A 22,657-nucleotide genomic window follows, 5' to 3' on the forward strand; every position below is an offset into this window, starting at 1 on the left:
GTGTCCTGTTTAGACACACATGTGCTTGGACCACAGACTTGAGACATCTCATTCCTCTAACGTGAGGCAATAGCACAGGTGTCGGGCCCCAGAGACCCCTGGGATAGCTCGAGGTCCAAGCTGTTCTGTTCTCAGCCTGGGATCCCCCCTCGAGTCTTGATCTTCAACACACACCCTCCTTAGCACGCATGCAGACTCTCTCTCACACACACTTCAGTCCATCCACTGGTCATTAGCTGCCCGTTCTCCCCGGTCTGGATGCTGTCTAATTTCTGGCACATGTGTGAGCACGTGCTCTGTGAAAGTGCATGCAGAAATTAGCTTAGAGTCTAAACACATTAATTCTAATATAAACTGGTCTCAACGCAGCCAAATCACTCTGTGCTGAATGGCTAAACAAAGAGCAGCTGACCTCTGACAAGAAACGACTGTTTGTCTGCATGTCGTCTGTTTTTATCCCTCTACTTCATCTCTCTCTCTCTCTTTGCACATAAGACATTTTAAGCGAATGAGTCAGAAGAACTTGTTGTAGATGATGAAGGTTTAAATGATTTTTTCACAAATCTGGCTGGAGGCTTGTCTCTACGGCAACAACTTTCTCACGGATAATTCTTCAATAGATATTGTTTTAGCAACTGTTGCTGTTCCACCTGTAGCCTGCATCGCCTTGTTGCTTTTTATGAAATGTAACTCTCAGCGTATCATTTTATATCCACTCTGACCCACCACAGTCTTCAAGGATTTTCAGAAGTAGTACATTTTTTTCCATCTGGGGATTCGGAAACCTGACCTCCCTGACTTGAGCCAGGAGATCTAAACACCCTCTAATAGATATCTAAACATCATCTACAGATGTTTATTTATTCTGCCTGAGTCCTCCTGGGCACATCCAGTTGAGGACCCTCTTTGTCCTCCAAGCATAGCCCCTGAAGCCTGTCCCCTAACCCCTGATCTCCCCCCACTCCTCCAGGGGAGCTGAGCCCATTTCTCCCCTTGGACATCATGTAGAAGGGGATGTGGATCTTCAGGAAATGAGTCCAAGAAAAAGTATCCAAGAAAAACGTGGGCTGGGTCGCAGAGCAGTGGGACCTTATCTAACCTAAGTGTCTGAGCCCGATTGTGGGAGTCAGAGAGAAAGGGCAGAAGTTTAGTTTCTTTTCTACTTTTCTTCATTTCTTCCTTGATCCATCATTCCTTCTTTCCTTCCTTTTTTCTCTGCTTCCTTTTTTCTTTTCTTTCCTAAATCATACATTAACACGTCCCCTTCTTCTTGCTTTTTTCCACCACCTTTCCTTCCTTCATTTGTTCTTTTCAACTTTACATCATTCATTCACTCATTATCTTGATCAACTCTTTCTGCTATTTCCTCTGTAGCATGCAGAAAGCAGATCAGTTCCGAACTGTCCAGTGAATAAAGACGTCAGTATGCTTCAAACATAGTGCTTGTTGGGTGGATGAAACCACCTCTCTTTATTAACATTATTCAGGGAAGCTATACATTCGACAGATTTTGTAGCTTTCCTAATGCAGTGATTGGCTGGGTGCAACACCATGAATGCCCCTGGGGAGGGGGGGGGGGGTCTTCAGTGGCTTTTTACCACCCTAAAACTCTGATGTGTTGGGATGACATGTCGTCCAAACTACTTAGCTTCAAGCATACCTTAACCTTAATTTATCCACTTTCCTCAGCATCACATACTGTAAACCCTCAGCAGGCAGCTCACAGAGACACTCATCATTATTATACAGTTTACATGAGTGAGTGTTGTGTGAATACAAGTGCATCCACACTGGTCTGTAGATGTTTATGTGGAAGTATGTGGCTGTCAGTGTCCTGTCCCACAGTGATGATATCAGAGGATAATGTTCACACTGCATAGCATCAGCCTCCCCTCACCACAACCCCTTCTGTTTAGATTTCACTGTTATTTCTGAGGAGATACAGTATATACAAGCACTTGGAGAACAAGTATTAGCATTGTTTGCAACAGAGTAAATGTAGAGTTGAATATCCAAAATTCTTGTTCTTACTTGCTACTTGCTTACTTACTTGTTTCTAGTTCTAGTTAATGCCACTATGTTCATGGTATCCATTGTTTCTGTGACCTATCATATCTTATCTCTTTTGACCCTCTTTGTCATTAGATTCATGTTTTAATCAGTAGCTCTTTCCATTTCTTGTTTAAAAAAATCACTAAATGTCTCAGTTTTTCCAGGCAGACAGATGGAATAACAGAGGGAGCTTCTGGACAGTTATTTATTGATTTATTTTATTCCTCTCTGAGGTCAGAGGTTTGTGCACTGGGCTGCGTGTTCCCATCCTGTTCTTAGCGGGTCGTTCCCAAACCGTCCACCCCAGGGGACAGTCTGGGTCCTGATGAAATATATTATGTCAGATGGGAGAACTTTAAATAGATCTGTGATTTAGGAATGAGAAATGCAAACACAACCACGTACACACAGGAAGTGGACACACAGAGGTTAAAGGTACTGCATTTAATATAGTGTGAGCAGGAAGGATTTTCTCAGAGATTTCTTGATATGTACTGTAGGTCAGACGTCATGAAGGCACTTGCAAGTTTACAGAAGTAATGCAGTGGAAATGTAAATATGTCAACTTAGATATCCAACTAGAAAGAAATTGTTCACACTTCTAGACATAAGCATTAGTTATGGAAAATAAATGGTTTTAGGCATACTTGTATATTCTACATTTCTCAGATTGATAAAAATTAAAAATCCACCACCATTGGCGGTAGGCAGGTGTGTGGAAAGCAGCATATTGTCATGTATGTATGTATGTTTTTTTGTCTCTACTAGCATTGTGAGTCTGTGACATTTACCGATTCATACCGAAAACCCAATTTGTTTCCCGCATGTGCGAAGATGGTTGAGCTTAGGCATTGACCTTGAATGGTAAGGATATGGTTAGGTGTGGTCAGAAGAGAGCTCTTTTGCACTTGTAACCACAGCTAACAGTGATGTCATGGTGTAGTGACACTATGTAGTACACTTACACATCATTGCAACAAAGTGAGATGTTGAACTTCTGGAGGTCAGACAAATTTAAGATTTTCACCTGCTGTTCAGTTTCTCTTTAAAGTGTGAGTTCACCCGAATGACAGAGAAAAACACAATTTCTTACTTAATTAGTGCTATCCATCCATGCAGGTAGCTTTTGTTTCATCATTATATTTATATATTATTTAGGCGCCGATGGCGACGGCGGGCCTAATTGAAAACTGAAGGAATTATTCTTTCTTTCTTTCTTTCTTTCTTTCTTTCTTTCTTCTATTATTTTCCCGTCAAATGAATTGGCTTTTTGAGGGGCTTAATATATTCAAAAACTCACCAAATTTGGCGGTCGCATCAAGTCTGGTGAAAAGTACGTATTTTAAGGGTTTCGGGAATAGGCGCACGAAATGGTTCGCTAGCGCCCTAGAAAGTTAAGAAAATTGAGCCCCTGCAGTGCGTTTAACGTAGACTCACGAAACTTGGTACACATATGGATCATGTCAAGATGTACAAAAAACTTCATTAGAGCCATACCCTAAACCCAACAGGAAGTCCGCCATTTTGATTTCAAAGTTCGAAATTAGTGCGATTTTGGCCATTTCCACATGTCGTACTTTAACGAACTCCTCCTAGAGATTTCATCCGATCAACTTCAAACTCGGTCTGTGCCATCTTAAGACGTTAAAGATGAAAAGTTGTTAAAAAAAAGAAAAACTTTTCGTCATAGGGCGTGGCCGTGGCGTGGCGGCCATTTTGTGCGCTTGCCCGCCCGAAACAGGAAGTGGGTGTACACTTCGAGTGTACGTTGTCCGATTACCTCAAAACTTTTCAGGATTCATAAGAGTCCAACCCTGAGGACAAATAAAGGCCGATATTTACTTAAAGTCGCCTAGACCGCTAGCAACAGGAAGTAAGCCTAAAAGTCAAGGTGCTATACTTTAACAAACTCCTCCTGGAGATTTCATCCGATGGACTTCAAACTTGGTCTGTACCATCCCAACACCTTAACCGTAAAAACTTTTCGTCAGACGGTGTGGTAAGCGGGCGCGCGCCATTTTGGAGTGTTTAGCGATGAACAAAGAAGTTGTTGTGCGAATTATGCGTTTATCGTATATCGCCCGAAATTTCTCACGATTGACAAGGGTCCGGCCCTGAGGACACCTACAGGCCAAAATTGACTTTGGTCGCCGCCCCTGGCCACAGGAAATGCGCCTTTATGACAAACATCAACCGATTTGCATGAAACTCAGAAATGTGTCGTCTACATGTGATACTGAGCCGCCCTTATAATATGGCACGCCCCTTTCATAACATTTGAACCGTTTAAGGTAGAGTCTTGTGTGAGGTGTCATTGAACTCAGCAGAGAGTTCCTTCTTTATTGGTGATGGTTTGGCCCGCCCCCTATGCATAAGCCCCGCCCCTTTAATAACATTTGAACCGTTTAAGGTATACCCTTGTGTGAGGTATCATTGAACTCAGCAGAGACTTCCTTCTTCATTGGTGATGGTTTGGCCCGCCCCTATGTTCAAGCCACGCCCCTTTTATTACTAATGGCCCGATTGATGTAAACACTTGTGTGAGGTATCATTGAACTCAGCAGAGACTTCCTTCTTCATCGGTGATGGTTTGGCCCGCCCCCTATGTTTAAGCCACGCCCCCTTTCATACATGCTGACCCATTTAAGGTAGAGTCTTGTGTGAGGTATCATTCATCTCAGCAGAGGCTTCTCATTTTAATTGGTGATGGTTGGACCCGCCCCCTATGCTTTAGCCACGCCCCCTTTCACAGCTAATGAACCGTATGACGTAGAGTCTTGTGTGAGGTATCGTCGAACTCGGCGGGGAGTTCCCTTTTCATTGGTGACGGTTTGCGGCGTCCGAGTGCCGCGCAAATGCACGGTCGCAAGGATCGGCGTCCACCGGTAACCCCGACGCGCGCAGAGGCGCGAGGGCCCGTCCATCGCTGCTCGCAGCTTTAATTTTATTTAGATTTTAAATCCCACTGTGAACAGTCTTTATTGGATCGTCTTTCTGTGAAAGAAATAGTCCTGATGAAAACTGTGAAGACAAAAATTAAAAATAATCAAAACTTGAGAAAAAAGGAAAATCCTCATGGCTCGATACAACTACAGTAGAGTTACTGTATAGAGCATGAGTAAATATGTCTGTAATTTGGATGGACTGTCCTTAATGTTGTGTGATCTGTGAAAGAGACTGTGAAACAGGAAATTGTTGTCTCACACCTGCATCTCTGGATCTTATTAAATTAGTTATTAAAAAGTCTCCCTCCTCTCCTTGGCAGCACCACAACATTCAATGCATTGCTTAGTTTAGATGTTTGGTTCAAATCAGCTGTGAACCTCTGCTATCCAGTGGGCACCAGCGCTGTCCTCATGGACTCTCACATGTCAGGTTTAACTGGAGGAGAATGTTCAAAATCCTCCTCACACATTCCTACAGCTGCAAAAGATGGAGCTGGGACAGCTCGTTGTCAGTGGCATACATAATATATGAAAGAAGGGGTTAATCATAGGAATAGACAAGAAATACTGCTGTGGTAGAGATAGGAATAGAAAGAAAAGAATTAACGGTATTTAGGGTTTGTTGCAAAAAGAAAGAGTGATTTTTTTCACTATCGTCATCCAATCACCCCACACCTTAGCCTCAGTCACTTTGTTCACCTAGCCTCTGTGTGTGTGTGTGTGTGTGTGTGTGTGTGTGTGTGTGTGTGTGTGTGTGTGTGTGTGTGTGTGTGTGTGTGTGTGTGTGTGTGTGTGTGTTTTATGGGCCTTTTCGTGTGTGTGGTAGTTGAAATGAGGTGAGAAGTGATCGGGTAAAAAGCAGACACCAGTTGGCAGACCAGTGTGGGAAGGGCTGGTGTTTTATTGCTATTTTACAATCGTTCCTCTATAGTCTGTTTCCTAGTAATCCTAATTTACTGTGTATATAAAGAGTCATTCTTTGTTTTAATGCTATTTATTCTGACTTCCCAGGTGGTTTAATCATGTTATTTTAGTCTGTTTTTTTTCCCTCCTGAAACACACCTCTCGTTCACCTGTCTGTCTGTCTTTTGATCCCTCAAATGTATTTATCTGACTGTGGGAACTTTAATGATTTTGCCCACCACAGCAGCGTGTCTGTTTGTAAAGGGCTGAGACCTTAAATCTATTGTTATAAATGTAATGTAATGTTATAAAGGGAAATGACGACTAGCATTTTAACCAGGAAATACATCCATTAAGCCATTCAAATTCCAGTACTGTATAATTTGTGAAAACTCATTGTCATCAGTGAAAATTAAGTTAACTTCTAAAATGCTGATGTCTGGAGCATGTTTCACTGCTGTGAGCTAGATCTAACCAACCAAGTTTGGGTTATTATTTAAGATGTAAAGAAGTGATCAACAATACCTCCTCGATACTACTAGAGATTATTGCTCTGCCCTCTGCCTGCCTCATTTCCTTCTCTTCACCTGTGAGTAGATTTGACTGCTGTCGTATCCCATTATAGAGCTCACGAGACACAAGGCTGAAGGGATGACGTGAGCTGACTGACAGGAAGAAAAATATAGCTACAGTTACAGAGAAAAGCAAGAGGGCAGCTTGTGTCTCCTGTGCTTCATAATCTGGTAAAGTCATGACCGGCCTTCAAAGACAGAGAGGAACTCAGACCTAAACAGACATGCATGTACAGTATGTGTGTTCAGTGTCCTTTAGTGAATCCAAGACATGTTGGTTTGAAGAGCCCTAAACTTCCTCTAATCTAGATTTCAGGGTCTCCGTTTACACAGGTTCAGAAGTTTACTACACTACACTGTAAAAGAATGCTTAATTTTTTTGTTTCTGTTTCTACAACATGTTCATCCCTTTCCTGCTGTATCACAACTCAGACTTGTTTTTGTTCTTCTTCTTTTGTTTAGATGAAAATGTATTCTATCCCACCCCACAGTCTGTGGCTGGCTGATGTGATCACTCTCCAAGGTTAGAGGGTTAGAGAAGCAAAGGGATGTGAGAGCACTCGAGAGTTTGGAGAGAGGAGGGAAGGAAATGATGGGTGGAAGTAGTGTGAGCCGATAAGAATGGGGAGTAAGGAGGTATGAAGGAAGTGAATCTGTGAAGGACTGGTAATTAAAGAGGGGGGAGGACTGGAGAGAGATTTAGCTCAGGAGAAAATAGAGTAGAAGGGAAATGATGAACACCCAGAGTGCTAATGGAACAATACAGTATGCGGCCGAGGTCTGGTCAGTTTGATTTAGACCTACTCAAGGGTTTAAATGGTTATTTTGATGAGTTGATAAGTACGTCTAAGAGCAAAACAAATTATGTTGTACTTTTACACTAAATGGTCAATTTATTAGGCACACCTTTGGTGACTTACACAGAAGCATTTGATGCATCTTGAAGAGACTCAGGATTAAGCAGTCCAGTTTAACCAACATGTACTGTAGTGTCATGAAGTGCCATCCCAACTCAAGGAGTATTCAAACTCATGTTGGACATACAAAGTTAGAGATTACAAAATATGGTCCTTCTTCACTTATCTTTGCATGTGTGAAGATGCTATTGGATCATTTACAACAAGTATTCTTACCTACGGAGCAAGTCCTGTTGTAGGTACCCCAGATCACATGCAGTCTGGGTCAAAGAACACCTTATCCAGTGTGTCTATGTGTGCATCAAAACTGCAGTTTCTGTGTGTGTGTGACTGTTAAGTGTGTTTGAATGTGAGTGAGTAGGTGTATGTGTATGTACATTAGCTTCCTCCCCTGACCTTGGCGGGATGGGAGCGCTTGAGGCAGCGCTGTCTTATCATACAGCTGTTACGTCTCCCGTCATCTAAGAAGACATAGAGTTGAACTACTACTCTGCCTGAGACGGGTTATGACCTACTGCTGTCATGTTGGACACTGACCTGACTGAGACCTGGGGTACCACTGTCTCAACTTACACATCATGAGTATGTAAGCAGGAAAGTCTACCACATGGTACAATCTAGTCTATATCCACGACGTTCCACTTCCGGGATTGCTCCGCTGCCATCGCAATTCCGCCTGATTTCACTCTGGTATATATCAGTTCCCTGCTAAGCCATGCTGAAAGATAAAGACCAGTGCACATAGTGTACCATGCAAAGTGCTCTAGACAAGGATCTCTTATGCCCTTACATGCTTATACACACACAAACATACCCCCCACTCACACACACATATGCACTGTTTATTTCAGAAATAACCCACTTTTAAATGACGACACTCTATTCCAGCTCACCCCCTCTATCACTGTATGTTTCACTTTTCCCTGTGATTATTATTACTTTGACAGAACAATTTGTCTTCAGAAATTAGTCGGCTTGATTAATTCCCTTTTATGAGGATGAATGATTTACAACTGTAAGTGTGTATTGGTAGAGTTCACCTTACCTAATGTGCCTGAGGGCCTTTTTTTTTCACCATAGCAATAGAGAACATGACGTTTCATAGCAAAGGAAGGTGGCAGTTTATTTCCAGATCTGAACATGCCAACTTATATCTATAATCTTCACAAGAAGGTGCATGTTACTTCTTCTATCTGGTTTTTAATTATTAATTTTTAAACACTGCATGCAGTCTGGCACATACGGTTTAAGTTCAGTTGTCTATAAGAACTGTATGGAACTGTAGTATTGAAAGCTCTTTATATTGTAGTGAATCAGTACATTATATGATTTGATTCCTGCCTTTTGAAAACAATTTTTTTTCATTTTAGTTGTTTTTTTTGTCAGTTAGGTAACCACATCAGAAGTTAGATACCCTGATGTTATCACATCACGACTGACTCATCAGTCCAGTCTTAAAATTCACAGCAAACACTGTATGACACACAGCCTATTATTCATTCTGCGTTTGAGTTGTTTTGGCAGGACAGTTGTCTGTCTGTTGTCTGCTCTATAGGCAACAGCTGCTTGAAGACAAAACACACACACCTCCATTTTCAAAAAGCCTCCCATAGACAAAGATCTGACTACCACCCACACACACATAAACACACACACACACACACACACACACACACACACACACACACACACACACACACACACACCTTTGGTGTGTAAACACACACACACACACAGAGGCTGCATGTATGAGTGCACACACATCTTGCCACCAGTTAGTTCAACTGAGGCTTTATCTCTCACTTTCTGCATCTGATTTGTCTGTGAGCTTGTTTGAATTGTTGTCTGACATTGTTTGGGCTCCCTGCAGTTTTATTAATGCCTTGGAGACCCTTGGCTCAAGCTTCATATAACAAGGCCCAGAGCATTTTCTTGTCTGGGCCACCACTTTGTTGGTTCTCACAGGAACACTGTTAGGTCCCCAGGCCTCAGAGGTCATCACTTACTGACCCCCTGAACTCCCAGACCATGCAAACACGCATAATTCCCATGGTATCTTCGCCCTCAACCCTTGTAAAAGCACTGTCCTCGTATTCTTCGGTTTCCATCCCACCATCCCTCTACTCTCTGCCTCCCCTGGCCGTGTCATGTCCCCCAGAGATGTAAATAACACACACAATACTGAGATACATTTGTGTTTGAGGCATCTGTTCAACCTGATCTTTTGGTTGAAGCTCCTTGCCCTCACACACAGCCCGCCTACACTGAACACTTCAATATTCATATACTTTCCTGGAGTGCGTTTGTTTGTATCCCGCTTGTCTCCTTGTTACCATCCAGCAGCCATTCTGGTGTAGTGAAGTGAAGTAGGTGAAGAGAGAACACATACTTTACTGGCCGAGTCTGCAGACACATCACAAATGTATCTTTTTATTAGGAAATAAAAATGTGATATCTGAAAATGAGGTACGGTTTGGAGAACAGAAATATACTTCCGCCACAGCCAGACTCACATTCTCCCTCCTTCCTATCTGCCTGCCTGTATTCTCTCTTTCATCACTGTGAATATCAAATTGTTATATTTAGCTTGCAGATTAGGGGGCTGTCTGCAGTTTCAAACAGTCATCAATCAAAATCCTCTTTAAACAGCCCTTTACTTTATCTTTCAGACTTGCTTGGCCAGTCTTTTTTTTCATTAAGTAGATATTTGACAGCAGAGTCTGGCTTTATCTGAAACTTAATCTCCTCACTGCTCTATCTGGCATGTCTTGCAGTAACGTGTGTTTTCGGGCCTTTATTTTTTCAGTAAAAAAAATGGAAAAATATATTTCAGGTTTTAAACTGTATCCAAGTTGATTCTAATTTGTGTGTAAGAATCTATTATTGTGTTTCTGTCCCAGAAAAGTTGAAAAGAAGTAAAAGGAGTTCAGTGATGTAAAATAAATGTTTTTAAGGTGTTTAGTTCTATTGCTTATTCCCACTGCGATACATCAACCATTGTGTCCCTGAGCAAGACACTTAACCCCTAGTTCCTCCAGAGGTGTGCGATCTCTGATATATAGCAATTGTAAGTCGCTTTGGATAAAAGCATCTGCTAAATGACATGTAATGTAACAGTGGACACATGTAACTACACTAATTGACCACTGGATGGCTGTAGAGAGCCTGGAGTGCTGAAGGAGTGGATTTCACTAGAAGTTTGTCTCCCCCTTGTGATGCAATCAGTAAATGCAAACATAACTGTAGGGATAGGGAAATAGAGCAGAAATGTGGGAAATATTTTTAATTTAAAAGAGAATTGTTTTTTTTGCAAAAGTTTTGTTGCATTGCTGTGATGCTTTGGTTGCCTTAATAACACTACCATGTCCTATTTTTAAATCTTTATTTTAAACAGGTAAGTTTGCATGTTTTTTGTTACCCCATATATCAACAGTGTTTGCCCAGCTTTTGTTCACTGCTAACACTCATGAAATTATTGATGAATAGAAATCAATAGATAATTGATTCTGGTAAGTTATGTGTCAAACTCTAAGCCAATGTGCAGCCGCTGACAATTTATTTGGTGTATTGCGTCCTTGATCAACAAATCTTTTTTTCTATCTCTCCGATCTCAGGGTCACCCTGGTCCTCTAGGTCCTCAGGGCTCCCAGGGGCCTCCAGGGAGACCAGGTGATCCAGGCATCCAAGGACCAAAGGGGCAGAAGGGTGACCGCGGCCGTAGTGGCATCATAGGTCCTAAAGGAAATGTGGTAAAATATCCTTTTCTTTTCCATCTAATTGTTGAATCACAACACTCTTGCTTGTCCTCTTGTTTATTTTGTGTGATTCTTGTCGCTCTGCAGGGAATGACCGGCGTTCCTGGGTTTTCTGGAAATGATGGCATTCCTGTAAGTCTATCCAGCAAGAGAAGCTCACTGTATTGATTCTGTTGGTGATGTGTTCTGACTGTTCTGTTTTTAATTGACATTCGCTCTGCAGGGCCATCCAGGACAAGCTGGGCCAAGGGGCAGGCCAGGTGCAGACGGCTGTAACGGGACACACGGAGAATCAGGGTTAATGGGGCAACCCGGCTTTAATGGCGCACCTGGTTTTCCTGTAAGTGCAACTCCAAACCTGGAGAGTGATTTGTAAAATGAATAGAGTTTGATTGCCTGTAATTGACCATTACTGACTGTCTTATTGTTTTCATCTCTCAGGGACAGCCAGGCTGGAAGGGACAGAAGGGAGACTCTCTGGAGCTCACTGTGTACATGGAGCGCTTCAGGGTGAGCAAGAGGAGTGTAAATCACACCTGACGTTTGTTCTGAATAACTCCTGGCTTTATAAAATTGCACTTGATATTGCCTCGACAAAGTCTTATAGATCTCATTAACTCGTGAATCTCTGACCATCTCTCCACAGGGAGATCCAGGCACACCAGGGCCCAACGGAAGATTTGTAAGACACTTTAATAAAATTATTTGTTGCTGTATTCTGATCATGATCAGAGACATGATCAAATACTGTTTGTTAGATATGATGTTGTCATATCAAATTTGCACTAACCTTTACTCAGTTTTATGTTGTTGCTATCTGTCTCATCTACCACCTTTATTTGATTATTGTCAGGGGCCTCAAGGAAACCCAGGACAGCAGGGTCATAAAGGCTTCCTAGGTCCAAAGGTAAGTGTTTGTTTGAGTACCGTTTTAATTTTAGTTTGTAAAGCTCCTTCTATTATGACGCAAAGCATCCTGTTTGTGTCTTCTTCTAGGGTCCCCCAGGGCCTCCAGGTCCCCGTGGACCAAAGGTAAGGCAACATTAATATATATTTAATGTGATATAATAGAAATGTGATATATGAAATGTTATCAAACAGGAACTTGAGTTTATGAATGCAGCTTCAGGTGTTTTTTGTTTTTCTGGGCAGGGCACTATGACCAAAGTGATTAAGGGACTCAAAGGAAAAAAAGTGAGTGACCATGTTTGTCAAATACATTACTAATATCTATTAGTCAAGTCTACTTGCATCGCTGTAAACCAAATGCTATGACAACAAAATGGTTTGCTGTGGCTGCACGGAAAATCCTGAATTCATTTAGGCAACTCCAGTTGGAACTCTAAAGCTGTACTTTCCCACGCAAAGATGTAATGTAACTAACATTTACTCAAGTACTGTACTTATGTACAACTTTGAGATACTTTCACTTTACTTCAGTATTTTTTATTTAATACTACCTTTACTCCACTACATTTCAGAAGAAAATATTACACTTTTTACTCCACTACATTTTTTCTTATTTTCTGCCCCAACTAACTATATAACAACCCCTCAGATTTATCCTGTGACCCTTTAGAGGGGGCCTGACGCATCTCACCATTAGACTGAGCTACCCAACTGTAAATGAAATAGCTAAAACTAGCTCTGCCTTGACCAGCTACATCAGTAAAGTGCTACTTACACATTCCAGCATCAGTATTAACAATCTAGAAATGTCATATATAATAACATGTCAGTCACAGCGGCAATTTCTATGCATAACAAGTATTTTCACTTTGCTACTCTAAGTATATTTTGCTGCTAACACTGTGGTACTTTTACCTAAGTTGGATTTTGATTGCGGTTGGAATGGAGTATTTTGAAACTGTGGTATTGGTACTTTTACGTAAGTAAAGGATCTGAGAACTGGATGTTGATTTGTTTCTCTCTGAGAGTCGGCAGATTTTTGTTGCATTTCCTACTTCCACCACAGGGGGACACCGGACCACCAGGGCCGCCAGGAAACTCTACTCATCAGCTAATTAAGCCCCCCTACGGCCCCCCGGTCTGTTCATTTTTATTAATTTAACTGCTGTAATTTTCAAATACGGTCTCTATGGTGATGGTATTGACAGTTGTCACATAGTTTGGTTGTTCATATCATGTGCTGTTTATGCCGTTCTAGGGTCCATCTGGTGCAGATGGGCGTCCTGGACCAAGGGTAGGTTTGGGTGAAAAATTAGAGATGCTGCATCATTATTGTATTACCAAATTAAATGTAATTTTATAACTTAATGATGACAACTCTTTTTCAGGGGGATTTTGGTGAACAAGGACCAAAAGGCAGAGATGGTCCTAAGGTGAGAATGCTGATCCCTGATCCCTAATTGTGCATCTGTGCACCCAGACAATGGCACAAAACCTGAATGGAGTTTTCAACACACAGTTTTGTATAATTCTGGGCCAATGGCATAATTAGCTTGCTATTATGGTACTTCACTCCTAAAAAAATTATCAACAACATGTTGCACACATTGTTATCCGATTTTAAACCTACATTTTGTAATTGTTTGAGTTGATTCTTAGCAAAAACCTCTTTGTTCTTTCACAAATATGTACTCATTCATGTGTAATTACTTCCACCAACTAATCAAAGTATTCTCATAAGCGTAGAATCTACCATTCAGAATTATTCAGAATACATACTAGCAAGTCGCTTGAATGACGGCAGCCATTTAGCACCTCCATATTTAAAATACATTAGCCAAAGAGGGACATACCTCCGCATTTCGCCCTCTCACACCTATTGGCACTGTGACGAATGCAAGGGGGAGATTACTCGCCAGGGAAGCGAAAAAGAGAATTAAAAGAAAAAACGCGACAGGCAAAGCAACAAGACCAACGTTAATATTGTAGGGGCTAGAACAGCTGCGTGTAAACGATGGAGAGACTTAATTTCGGGTTCGGCCCAAGGGGCTAAGCTTCGCTTCAGAACTCGAACCTTCTATGGCATCATTTTGATGCTACAAAACGATCACCTCCCGTTAGCATTCCATTGACTGCCATTCATTTTGACGTCACTTTGACAGCGAATAACTTTACATCTGAAGCGTTTAAAGACTCGATTTGTCCATTGTTTATTTCTAAAGAAACACGCCAATGTATAAAAGGCTCCATTACCTTGTATCTCACATTATGGCTCTATAGCAGACGTTATTCTGAAAATAGGCTAACGATTTTGTCATAACCAAGCGACTTACTGTCGCATAGTAGAGGAATTACCGTATAGTACAGGAGAAGCTTGCAGGCAGTTTTGACTTACATGAGCTGTTTAAGTTTAATTACTAATGTTAACTAGCATTTTAGTTAGCAATAATTAGCCTTTGCCTATGTTATCTCCTTACATATACCTATGCCCTCCGTCTCTGCAAGATTCCGAATGATTGAGATTTCACTTGGCACAGCTACCAGAAGACTTACAACTTTCAGACAGGTTGCTCACATCACATCTACATCTTCGAGCTCAGTTGGAGGCTGCGCAGTAACACTCAGCGCTCACCTGAAAAGTGCTTCTAATATCCTTCACTGGTCTCCGTCCAGAGCAACGGGGTCTGTTGGTCCAGTTTATATACTGTCTATGGGTTCGGCCACCGTAGGAGGAAGGGCTAGAAAGTCATATTCAGTTGGTTGTCATATACAATTTCACCACTAGATGGGAGAAATTCTTACACAATGTAGCTTTAAGGCAACAGGTGAATAGTGTAACATTTCGGACTAAATAGATAAACTTCCCCAGTTGATTACATACATGAAAAAAAGGACAATCATGAAATACATTCTACTTTGTACTTAGATATTATTATATCTGAACTTGTGCTGAATACAAAACAAGTCATGGTACTTTAAAAATACTGCTTACATTAAAAAAAATATTTTGAGAAAACAGCTTTTAAAGATATGTTTTGTAAAATTCCATACATTTTTTTTTTGAACTTTTTATTTAAACATTTTAATCATTATACATAACGTTTCCTGACAGCAATATAAATGTAATAAACAAATGACAGGCAAAATAAGTTACAATAAGAGTACAAATAAATTAAAATAAATAAGTAAATATGAAGCAAAATAGAACTAAGTGCGTAAAAAAGTAGTAAAAAGGTAGATTAAATTAAATTAGAATAGCAATAATAATAATGGTAACAGCAACAATAACAACAGGCAGAGAGGTAGATATCTGTAAATAATAGCTAAGCAAAAAAAAAAAAAAAAGGAATTTAGATAGGTATCCCTTCCCAACAGTATTGTATCATATCATCCCATCCATCAGACCCTCAGATACCTTGAAACACAAGTCCATCTTTGCACAAAAGTGTCCATAGTCAGCTGTAGACTTGCGGTCATTTGCTCCATCCTTATACTACATTTTCAGTCTCTGGACCCATTGACCTATTGTTGCGCGATTTTACATCCCTCCAGTTCACTGTAATCATTTTCTTTGCTACTAATAAAAGAATCCTAAGTATATATCGCTGATCTGTATTATATAGATCTGTAGGTATGGCTCCCAGCAAAAACAACATTGGTTCTGGAGTGATATCTATCTCTAAAATAATATCAATTTCCTTTTTAACATCATCCCAAAATCCTTGTATTGATGGACAGTCCCAAAAATATGTGTGGTGTCTCCAATAGTTCCACATTTTCGCCAACATAAAGCCACGCTAGGGTTGGGTTTCACAAATGAAGAGATGATAAAGGGAGTATTAAAAATCTGATCTTTACCTTTCCACAGTTGGCTACTAATTCCCTTATGACAACTTGTCCATATGTCCATCCATGTAGAATCTTCAATTATAACATTCAATTCTAATTCCCATTTTTCCTTGATGTAGTTTGTGCTTTGTGAGGTGCCAGCCGTTAACCTTTTATATATATTAGATATGTGTTTTTTGTTGGGAAATGCCCTCCAGAACACTAATAAAGTACTCTTCTATTTCATTTGGGTTTTTGGTGAGCAGCTCCCTTTCCTTATGGCTTGTGATATAATGTCTTATCTGGAGGTATCTATACAAATCATTTGATGGGAGGCCAAATTGTTCTTGAAGTTGAGGGAATGATTTGAATTCTGTTTCTTTAAAAAGTTGATTAATTGTACAGAGACCTTTATTGGCCCACCTTCTAAACCCGCTATCCCACACGGAAGGTGGGAATTCTATATTTCCTACTATCAACATGGCCCTTGAGATCGTCTCCGGTCCCCTGAGCATTTTTTCACTGTTGTCCAGACTTTTAAAGTATGTTTTATCCATTCGTTCTTTATTTTGATTTTATTGACAGACTTTATATCAATAAATGGTAGTACTGATAAGGACGTGCCCCTAACAGAGTCTTGCTCTATCTGAGTCCATATTGCTTCCCGGTCATTTCCGATCCATGCCACTATTGCATTTATCTGTGCAGCCCAATAATAATTTTTAAGGTTTGGCAAGCCTAGACCTCCCTTGTCTTTGGGTAAATGAAGGGTTTTTAATCTTACCCTCGGTCTCTTCTTTTGCCAAATAAATGTTGAGATTAATTTGTCCAACATGTTTAAAGTGGAAGCAGGTACTCTTACAGGAAGTGATTGAAACAAAAAAATAAGTCTTGGTAGTAGGTTCATTTTTACTGTTTCTACTCTGCCAATTAAAGAAAGGGGAAGGACCTCCCAACATGTCACATCATTTTTTATTTGTTTAATTAATTTGTTGTAATTTGCCTCAAACAATTGAACGGGGTTGGGTGTAATAATAATTCCCAAATACCTAAATCCTTGTTTGGACCAGCGAAAAGAGACCTTGCTATTTAATTGTGTAGGCCAAGTACCTGAGATCATCATGGCTTCTGATTTATTTTCATTAATTTTGTTTCCAGACACTGACCCATATTCCTGCAGGCACTTCATAAGCGCAGGGATGGAAAGAAGTGGATTTTTAACAAAAAGTAAAATATCATCTGCGAATAAAGCTATTTTATGGATTGACCCCCCTTCGTCCTCTATCCCTTGAATCTGCATATTCTGCGGTACGCCTCTGCCAAAGGTTCAACACTAAGAGCAAATAAGATGGGTGATAGCGAATCCCCCTTGTCTCACACCCCCCCGATCCTGAAAAAACTAGAACAGTGACCGTTAACTCTAACTTTGGAGCTGGGCTCCTTATACAATAGGTTGATCCAAGCCACAAATTCTTTCCCAAAGCCCATTTCCATCAGTGTCTGCCTCAGAAATACCCAGTCGACTCGGACAAATGCCTTCTCTGCCTGCTAAGCTGAGAAGCATCGACGCTGTTTGTCTCCTGCCGCTATTGCCTGCAGGTTCAGGGTTCTCCTTATGTTATTTGTTCCTTGACGTCCTAGTATGAATCCTGTTTGATCTGGTTGAATTAATTTCTTTATATATTTTTGGGATTCTAGTAGCCATTATAGAAGTCAGGATTTTATAATCTACACAAAGTAAACTTATTGCGGATTAGCTGCTGCATTGTATGGGGTCCTTCCCCTCCTTATGTATGACTGTTAATATGGCTTCTGACCATGAATTTGGGGGGTCTCCTGATGTTAGAACGTAATTATATAATTTACATAATATGGGAGTGAGCTCATTCACAAAGATTTTATAGTATTCTCCAGAAAAAACATCTGTTCCAGGCGTTTTGTTGTTTTTTAACTTGGTGATGGTTTCTCTAATTTCGCTCTCTGTGATAGGCTTTATTAAGAGTTCTGCTTCCTCACTTGATAGTTTGTTGATTTTAAGGGGTCTCAAAAACTCTGTAATTTTCTCTTCCTTAAATTCTAGTTCTTCAGCCCTATATAGCTGTTTATAATGTGTAGCAAATGAGTCTGATATTTTAGTGGGATCGGTCTCAACCTGGTTAGTTCCAGGGTTCCTGATCTTGGGAACTGCACGGCTAGATTGGGCTTTTCTGAGTTGAAAAGCCAGTAACCTACTAGCTTTATTCCCCATTTCATAATATTTTCTATTAGTATATCTGAGAGCTCCCTCTGCCTTATATGTCAGAGCCTCATCCAGTTGTTTTCTAATCTCCTTTAACTTTTTAAGAGTATCTTCCTGTCCAAATTGTTTATGTTCCCTTGTTATTTTTTTTATTTCAGTTTCCAATCCTTGTTGTTTTGCGAGCCTTTGTTTCTTTATTCTAGATCCTATAGAAATAATCTTTCCTCTCATCGTGGCCTTACTGGCATCCCATACAACTGAGGGGGAGACACTACCATCGTCATTCACAGTGAAATACTCAGTTAGAGCTCCTTGTATTTCTTGCCTGATGTTCGTATCTGTTAGTAGTGAGACATTAAGTCTCCAGTGTCTAAAGTGGTTGTTTACCCCTAAATTAATTTTCATGGTCACAGGGCCGTGGTCTGAGATAGTGACTGGCTCAATTGTACTTTCTTTAATTCTATATAGTTCAGTTTTGGATATGCAAAAGAGGTCTATCCTTGAATAACTCCCATGCACTTGAGACATAAAAGTGAAATCTCTCTCATTTGGGTGGAGCTGTCGCCAAACATCTACAAGGCCTAGTTCCTTCATCATATCTAATAGCCCCTTAGACATTTTAGATTGAGATTTTCTTATTGCAGGTAACCTGTCCAATTTTGAATCCAGAGTGCAGTTTAGATCGCCCCCCACTAGTATAATACCCTCACTTTTATCTGCTAGTAGAGTTGCAACTTTTTTGATAAAGTATGGGCAATCTTCATTTGGGGCATACACATTAAGTATGGTTATCTTTATTCCCCCAATTGTGCCTATCACCATAACATACCGGCCTTCATCGTCTTGAAAGATTTTCTCATTGTTGTAGTACACTGATTTATTAAATAGTATAGCAACCCCTCTCTTCTTTTCCTCCCATATGATGCACTATAGACCTGATCCACCCACTCTCTCTTTAGCTTCAAGTGCTCAGTCTCAGACAGGTGTGGTTCCCTGAATTAAAGCAACAGAGCAGTGAAACCTATTTAATTGTCCTAAAATTTCTTTTTCCTTTTGATCGGATTATTAATTCCCCTTATATTATAAGTTATAAAATTCAACTCAGCCATGGACTTCGTACTCTTACAATATTGCTCCCTACCTGTTTACACTTGGATGTCAAAAATAATCTAATCATTAACAAAATAGTGCCTGTAACATGTGTCAGGAAAAACAGAAAACAAAAAACATTGTATATAACACAGAACTGAACTTCCATCTCATCAACCTGACGCAGCAGGTGAACTGTGGCTGGACCAGGTCCCCGGTGGTATTGGGGCAGAGAGGTGTGACCTACCCTCTCTGTGGGAAAAAGCACACACAGTGCAAGTGTGACCAATATTACACTAACATGTAAAAAAGGTCCGGGTGAGTGTATACCACTCATGTACTCCAGCATATCCTCCTTCTGGACTCTCTGACACATTACCTTATGATGTGACAACAATATGTTATTTATATATATGTTAATGGCACTTATGGTATTCCTATAGGTCCGTTATAACCTTACCCCTGGTTTAGTTGAAACAAACTTCGTATCCATCTTAGTGGTAGATTCCCTTTAGTCTCCCTCCTGAAGGAGGGCCCTGAGATCAGCTGGTGACAAAAACGCGCTCTCCTTCTTTCTCCTCTTGGCTCCTCCATCCATCCTTCAGCTCCTCCTCGATGCGCTCCCTCTCCCCACAGCGCACGTCGACTCCCAGCTCCTTCAGCAGCAGCGCGGCACTCGTTAGTGATGCGAAGGTCTTCTCCTCGGTGTTCAGCTTCACTCTCAATTGTGCTGGGTACAGACACCTCGCCTGTATGTCCATCTTTTTAAGCTGTTTGATAACTTCTCGAACAAAATTCCATACATTTTTATTTCAAACTATTTACTATTTACAGATTTAGCATCCTATACCTTATATCATTTTATAGGCCTACTTTTATCCTATATACCCGTAGGAGAAATCTACAGATGCAAATAGACAAAGTGTATTAAAATAAAAACGAAAAATATGCTATGGAAGCAAAATAGCCCCAAATCTGCGAATTCAACCAGTGATTTAATCTGCCATGTCTGGCTTTAAAAATCTTATTTGAACCTCGTCAGTGTTAAACCAGCCACGAGAACATAGATTAAAAGAAAACGAGAAATAAGACAAACACAGAATACAACAGGATATGTGTCACAGTTCAAGCCATGTGTGCAAATCCAGCTTGTGATCTCTCGCATTAAAATGACAAGTGAAACTGCAACCACTGAATACTGAAAGACTGACATTAAGTTTGTGTTTCAGGGAGTCAGAGGTGACCCGGGAGAACTGATTTCATCAGGAAACTGGCCCTGGATTTCAGGAGGTAAGTTGGTTAATACCAGAGAAACAGTCAAATAATCAGCCAAGAGAAAATAGAAAGGGTTCTGAAGATGAAACCCACAGCAATCTGAGAAAAAAGTTGCTGACATGGAGTGAAACTCTGTGGTGAAATTAGTGGCATTACTGAACTTTGACAGACCGCACAAACTTGTCAGAGCAAGAAGGGAAGTGTTCAAGATAGAGGTTGTGGGTCTGTGTCATGTTGGTGTTCAAACTAATGTGGCAGTGAACTCTAGTGACAAATGTCCGAGAGAAATCTTCCAATTATTACTCAAAGAAGAAGAAGAGAATCTAATTTGTTTGTATTCCAGAAGTATTAAAGGGGTGATAGAATGATTATATAGGGTATTTTACACTGTTCCTTAAGGTCTCCTAATAGGGTATGTAACATTGGTTGTGCTGAAAATTGCCCGAATGCTATTTTATTAGGCCCTTAACTACCTTGTGAATATGGCTCTATTTGGAACAAGAGCTTTTCTTCCAAATATGGTATGCTCATGAATATTTAGAATGAGCTGCGCGCTGATTGGTTTGAGCAAACTACATAGAAACATATGGGAGACTCGGCAGCAGGCCTCATATTTCAGACACTGCAAAGTTATACATTGTTTGTCGGGCTATTTCGTTATTAAATTCACTTCTGAGACTTTTTTTAGCGAGAAATCAACTATATAAAGCTCAAATATGGGCCAATTACGAAAATTGATGGCTAATTGCAAATTTGGTAAGACTGTGTGTCGGAGTTCAGCGGCTGGTGCTGCCTGTGTTGCTGCCTCGCCGCCCGGCCTGCCTTCCTTCACAGACCCCGGCCTGCTATGAGTTACTTGGAGCTCCATCACGGCTGGCAGCCCACAGCATTCCATACCCGCGCAAAGTCACCGTTTTTTGCGCTAATGGACAACCAAATGCCGCTGCCCTGACAGAGCTCCAGGGCCTGCAACTCCCCTCTTCCTGCTAGCTAAATGGCCGGTGTGTGAGAGTGAGAGCGCGGTCAGTGAGCTTGTTACACCAGCAATCTCTTACCACAGTTCCAGTTAATCTTGGGTGGCTGTCAGCTGCCAGCATAACAGTAGCTATATTTACAGTTTGAATTTCGTCACGCCACTTATACAACATCTACCTAAATGTCTTATAAAGCTAACAACGGTGTCCAATTTCAAATTAATGAATATTTGTGAAGATTAGGGGTTTCGTTAGCTGCAACTGTCCCTTCAATCCTAGCTACCTGTGTAGCTACAAATCACGGATAGTTAGCTTCCTTTTCGCCTTAATTCGAGTATATTTACAGTTTGAATTTCGTCACGCCACTTATACAACATCTACATAAACGTCTTATAAAGCTAACAATGTTGTCCGATTTCAAGTTAATGAATATTTGTGAAGATTATGGGTTTCGTTAGCTGCGGCTGTCCCTTCAATCCCAGCTACCTATGTGTAGCTACAAATCACGGATAGTTAGCTCCATTTTCGGCATAATTCAAGTATATTTACAGTTTGAATTTCGTCACGCCACTTATACAACATCTACCTAAATGTTTTATAAAGCTAACAACGGTGTCCGATTTCAACTTAATGAATATTTGTGAATTCCAGAGGAATTCTAAGAGGAGGCTAGCTAGCTCTCATTGATAGAGCTACATCCAACCGCAGGCTCTATCAATGAGACTCGCGGACAAGCGGCGTTTATTTGCCCAATAGTTTGTTTAAATAACTCAACACATTATAATTACACACATTAAAAGATTAACTGGAACTGTGGTAAGAGATTGCTGGCGTAACAAGCTCGCTGACCGCACTCTTACTCACATACACCGGGCATTTAGCTAGCAGGAAGAGGGGATTTGGAGGCCCTGGAGCTCTGTCAGAGCAGCGGCGTTTGGTTGTCCAAACGGTGACTTTGCGCGGGTATGGAGTGCTGTGGGCTGCCAGCTGTGACGGAGCTCCAAGTACCTCATAGCAGGCCGGGGTCTGTGAAGGAAGGCAGGCCAGGCGGCGAGGCAACAACCCAGGCAGCACCGGCCGCTGAACTCCGACACACAGTCGGACAAAATTTGCAATTAGCCATCCATTTTTGTAATTTTCTTTTCTATCACCCCTTTAAACAAACAGAATAATCAGTAGTATAACTACACTATATAATT

At 40.8% G+C, this 22,657-nt stretch overlaps 1 protein-coding gene across 1 annotated transcript in view; it reads left to right on the top strand.

The window, feature by feature from the left end:
- col4a2 (collagen, type IV, alpha 2) overlaps positions 1-22,657 on the top strand; it is an 82,007-nt gene that overhangs the window by 39,266 nt on the left and 20,084 nt on the right. The window contains exons 5-16 of the mRNA XM_039818301.1: positions 11,004-11,138; positions 11,232-11,276; positions 11,368-11,484; positions 11,586-11,654; positions 11,791-11,826; positions 11,998-12,051; positions 12,141-12,176; positions 12,297-12,338; positions 13,120-13,191; positions 13,312-13,347; positions 13,442-13,486; positions 20,439-20,499. Of these exons, the coding sequence (XP_039674235.1) occupies positions 11,004-11,138; positions 11,232-11,276; positions 11,368-11,484; positions 11,586-11,654; positions 11,791-11,826; positions 11,998-12,051; positions 12,141-12,176; positions 12,297-12,338; positions 13,120-13,191; positions 13,312-13,347; positions 13,442-13,486; positions 20,439-20,499 (748 nt within the window). The remainder of the gene's footprint in view (positions 1-11,003; positions 11,139-11,231; positions 11,277-11,367; positions 11,485-11,585; positions 11,655-11,790; positions 11,827-11,997; positions 12,052-12,140; positions 12,177-12,296; positions 12,339-13,119; positions 13,192-13,311; positions 13,348-13,441; positions 13,487-20,438; positions 20,500-22,657) is intronic.

Source organism: Perca fluviatilis, chromosome 12 (genome assembly GCF_010015445.1).
Source record: "Perca fluviatilis chromosome 12, GENO_Pfluv_1.0, whole genome shotgun sequence".
NCBI lineage: Eukaryota > Metazoa > Chordata > Actinopteri > Perciformes > Percidae > Perca > Perca fluviatilis.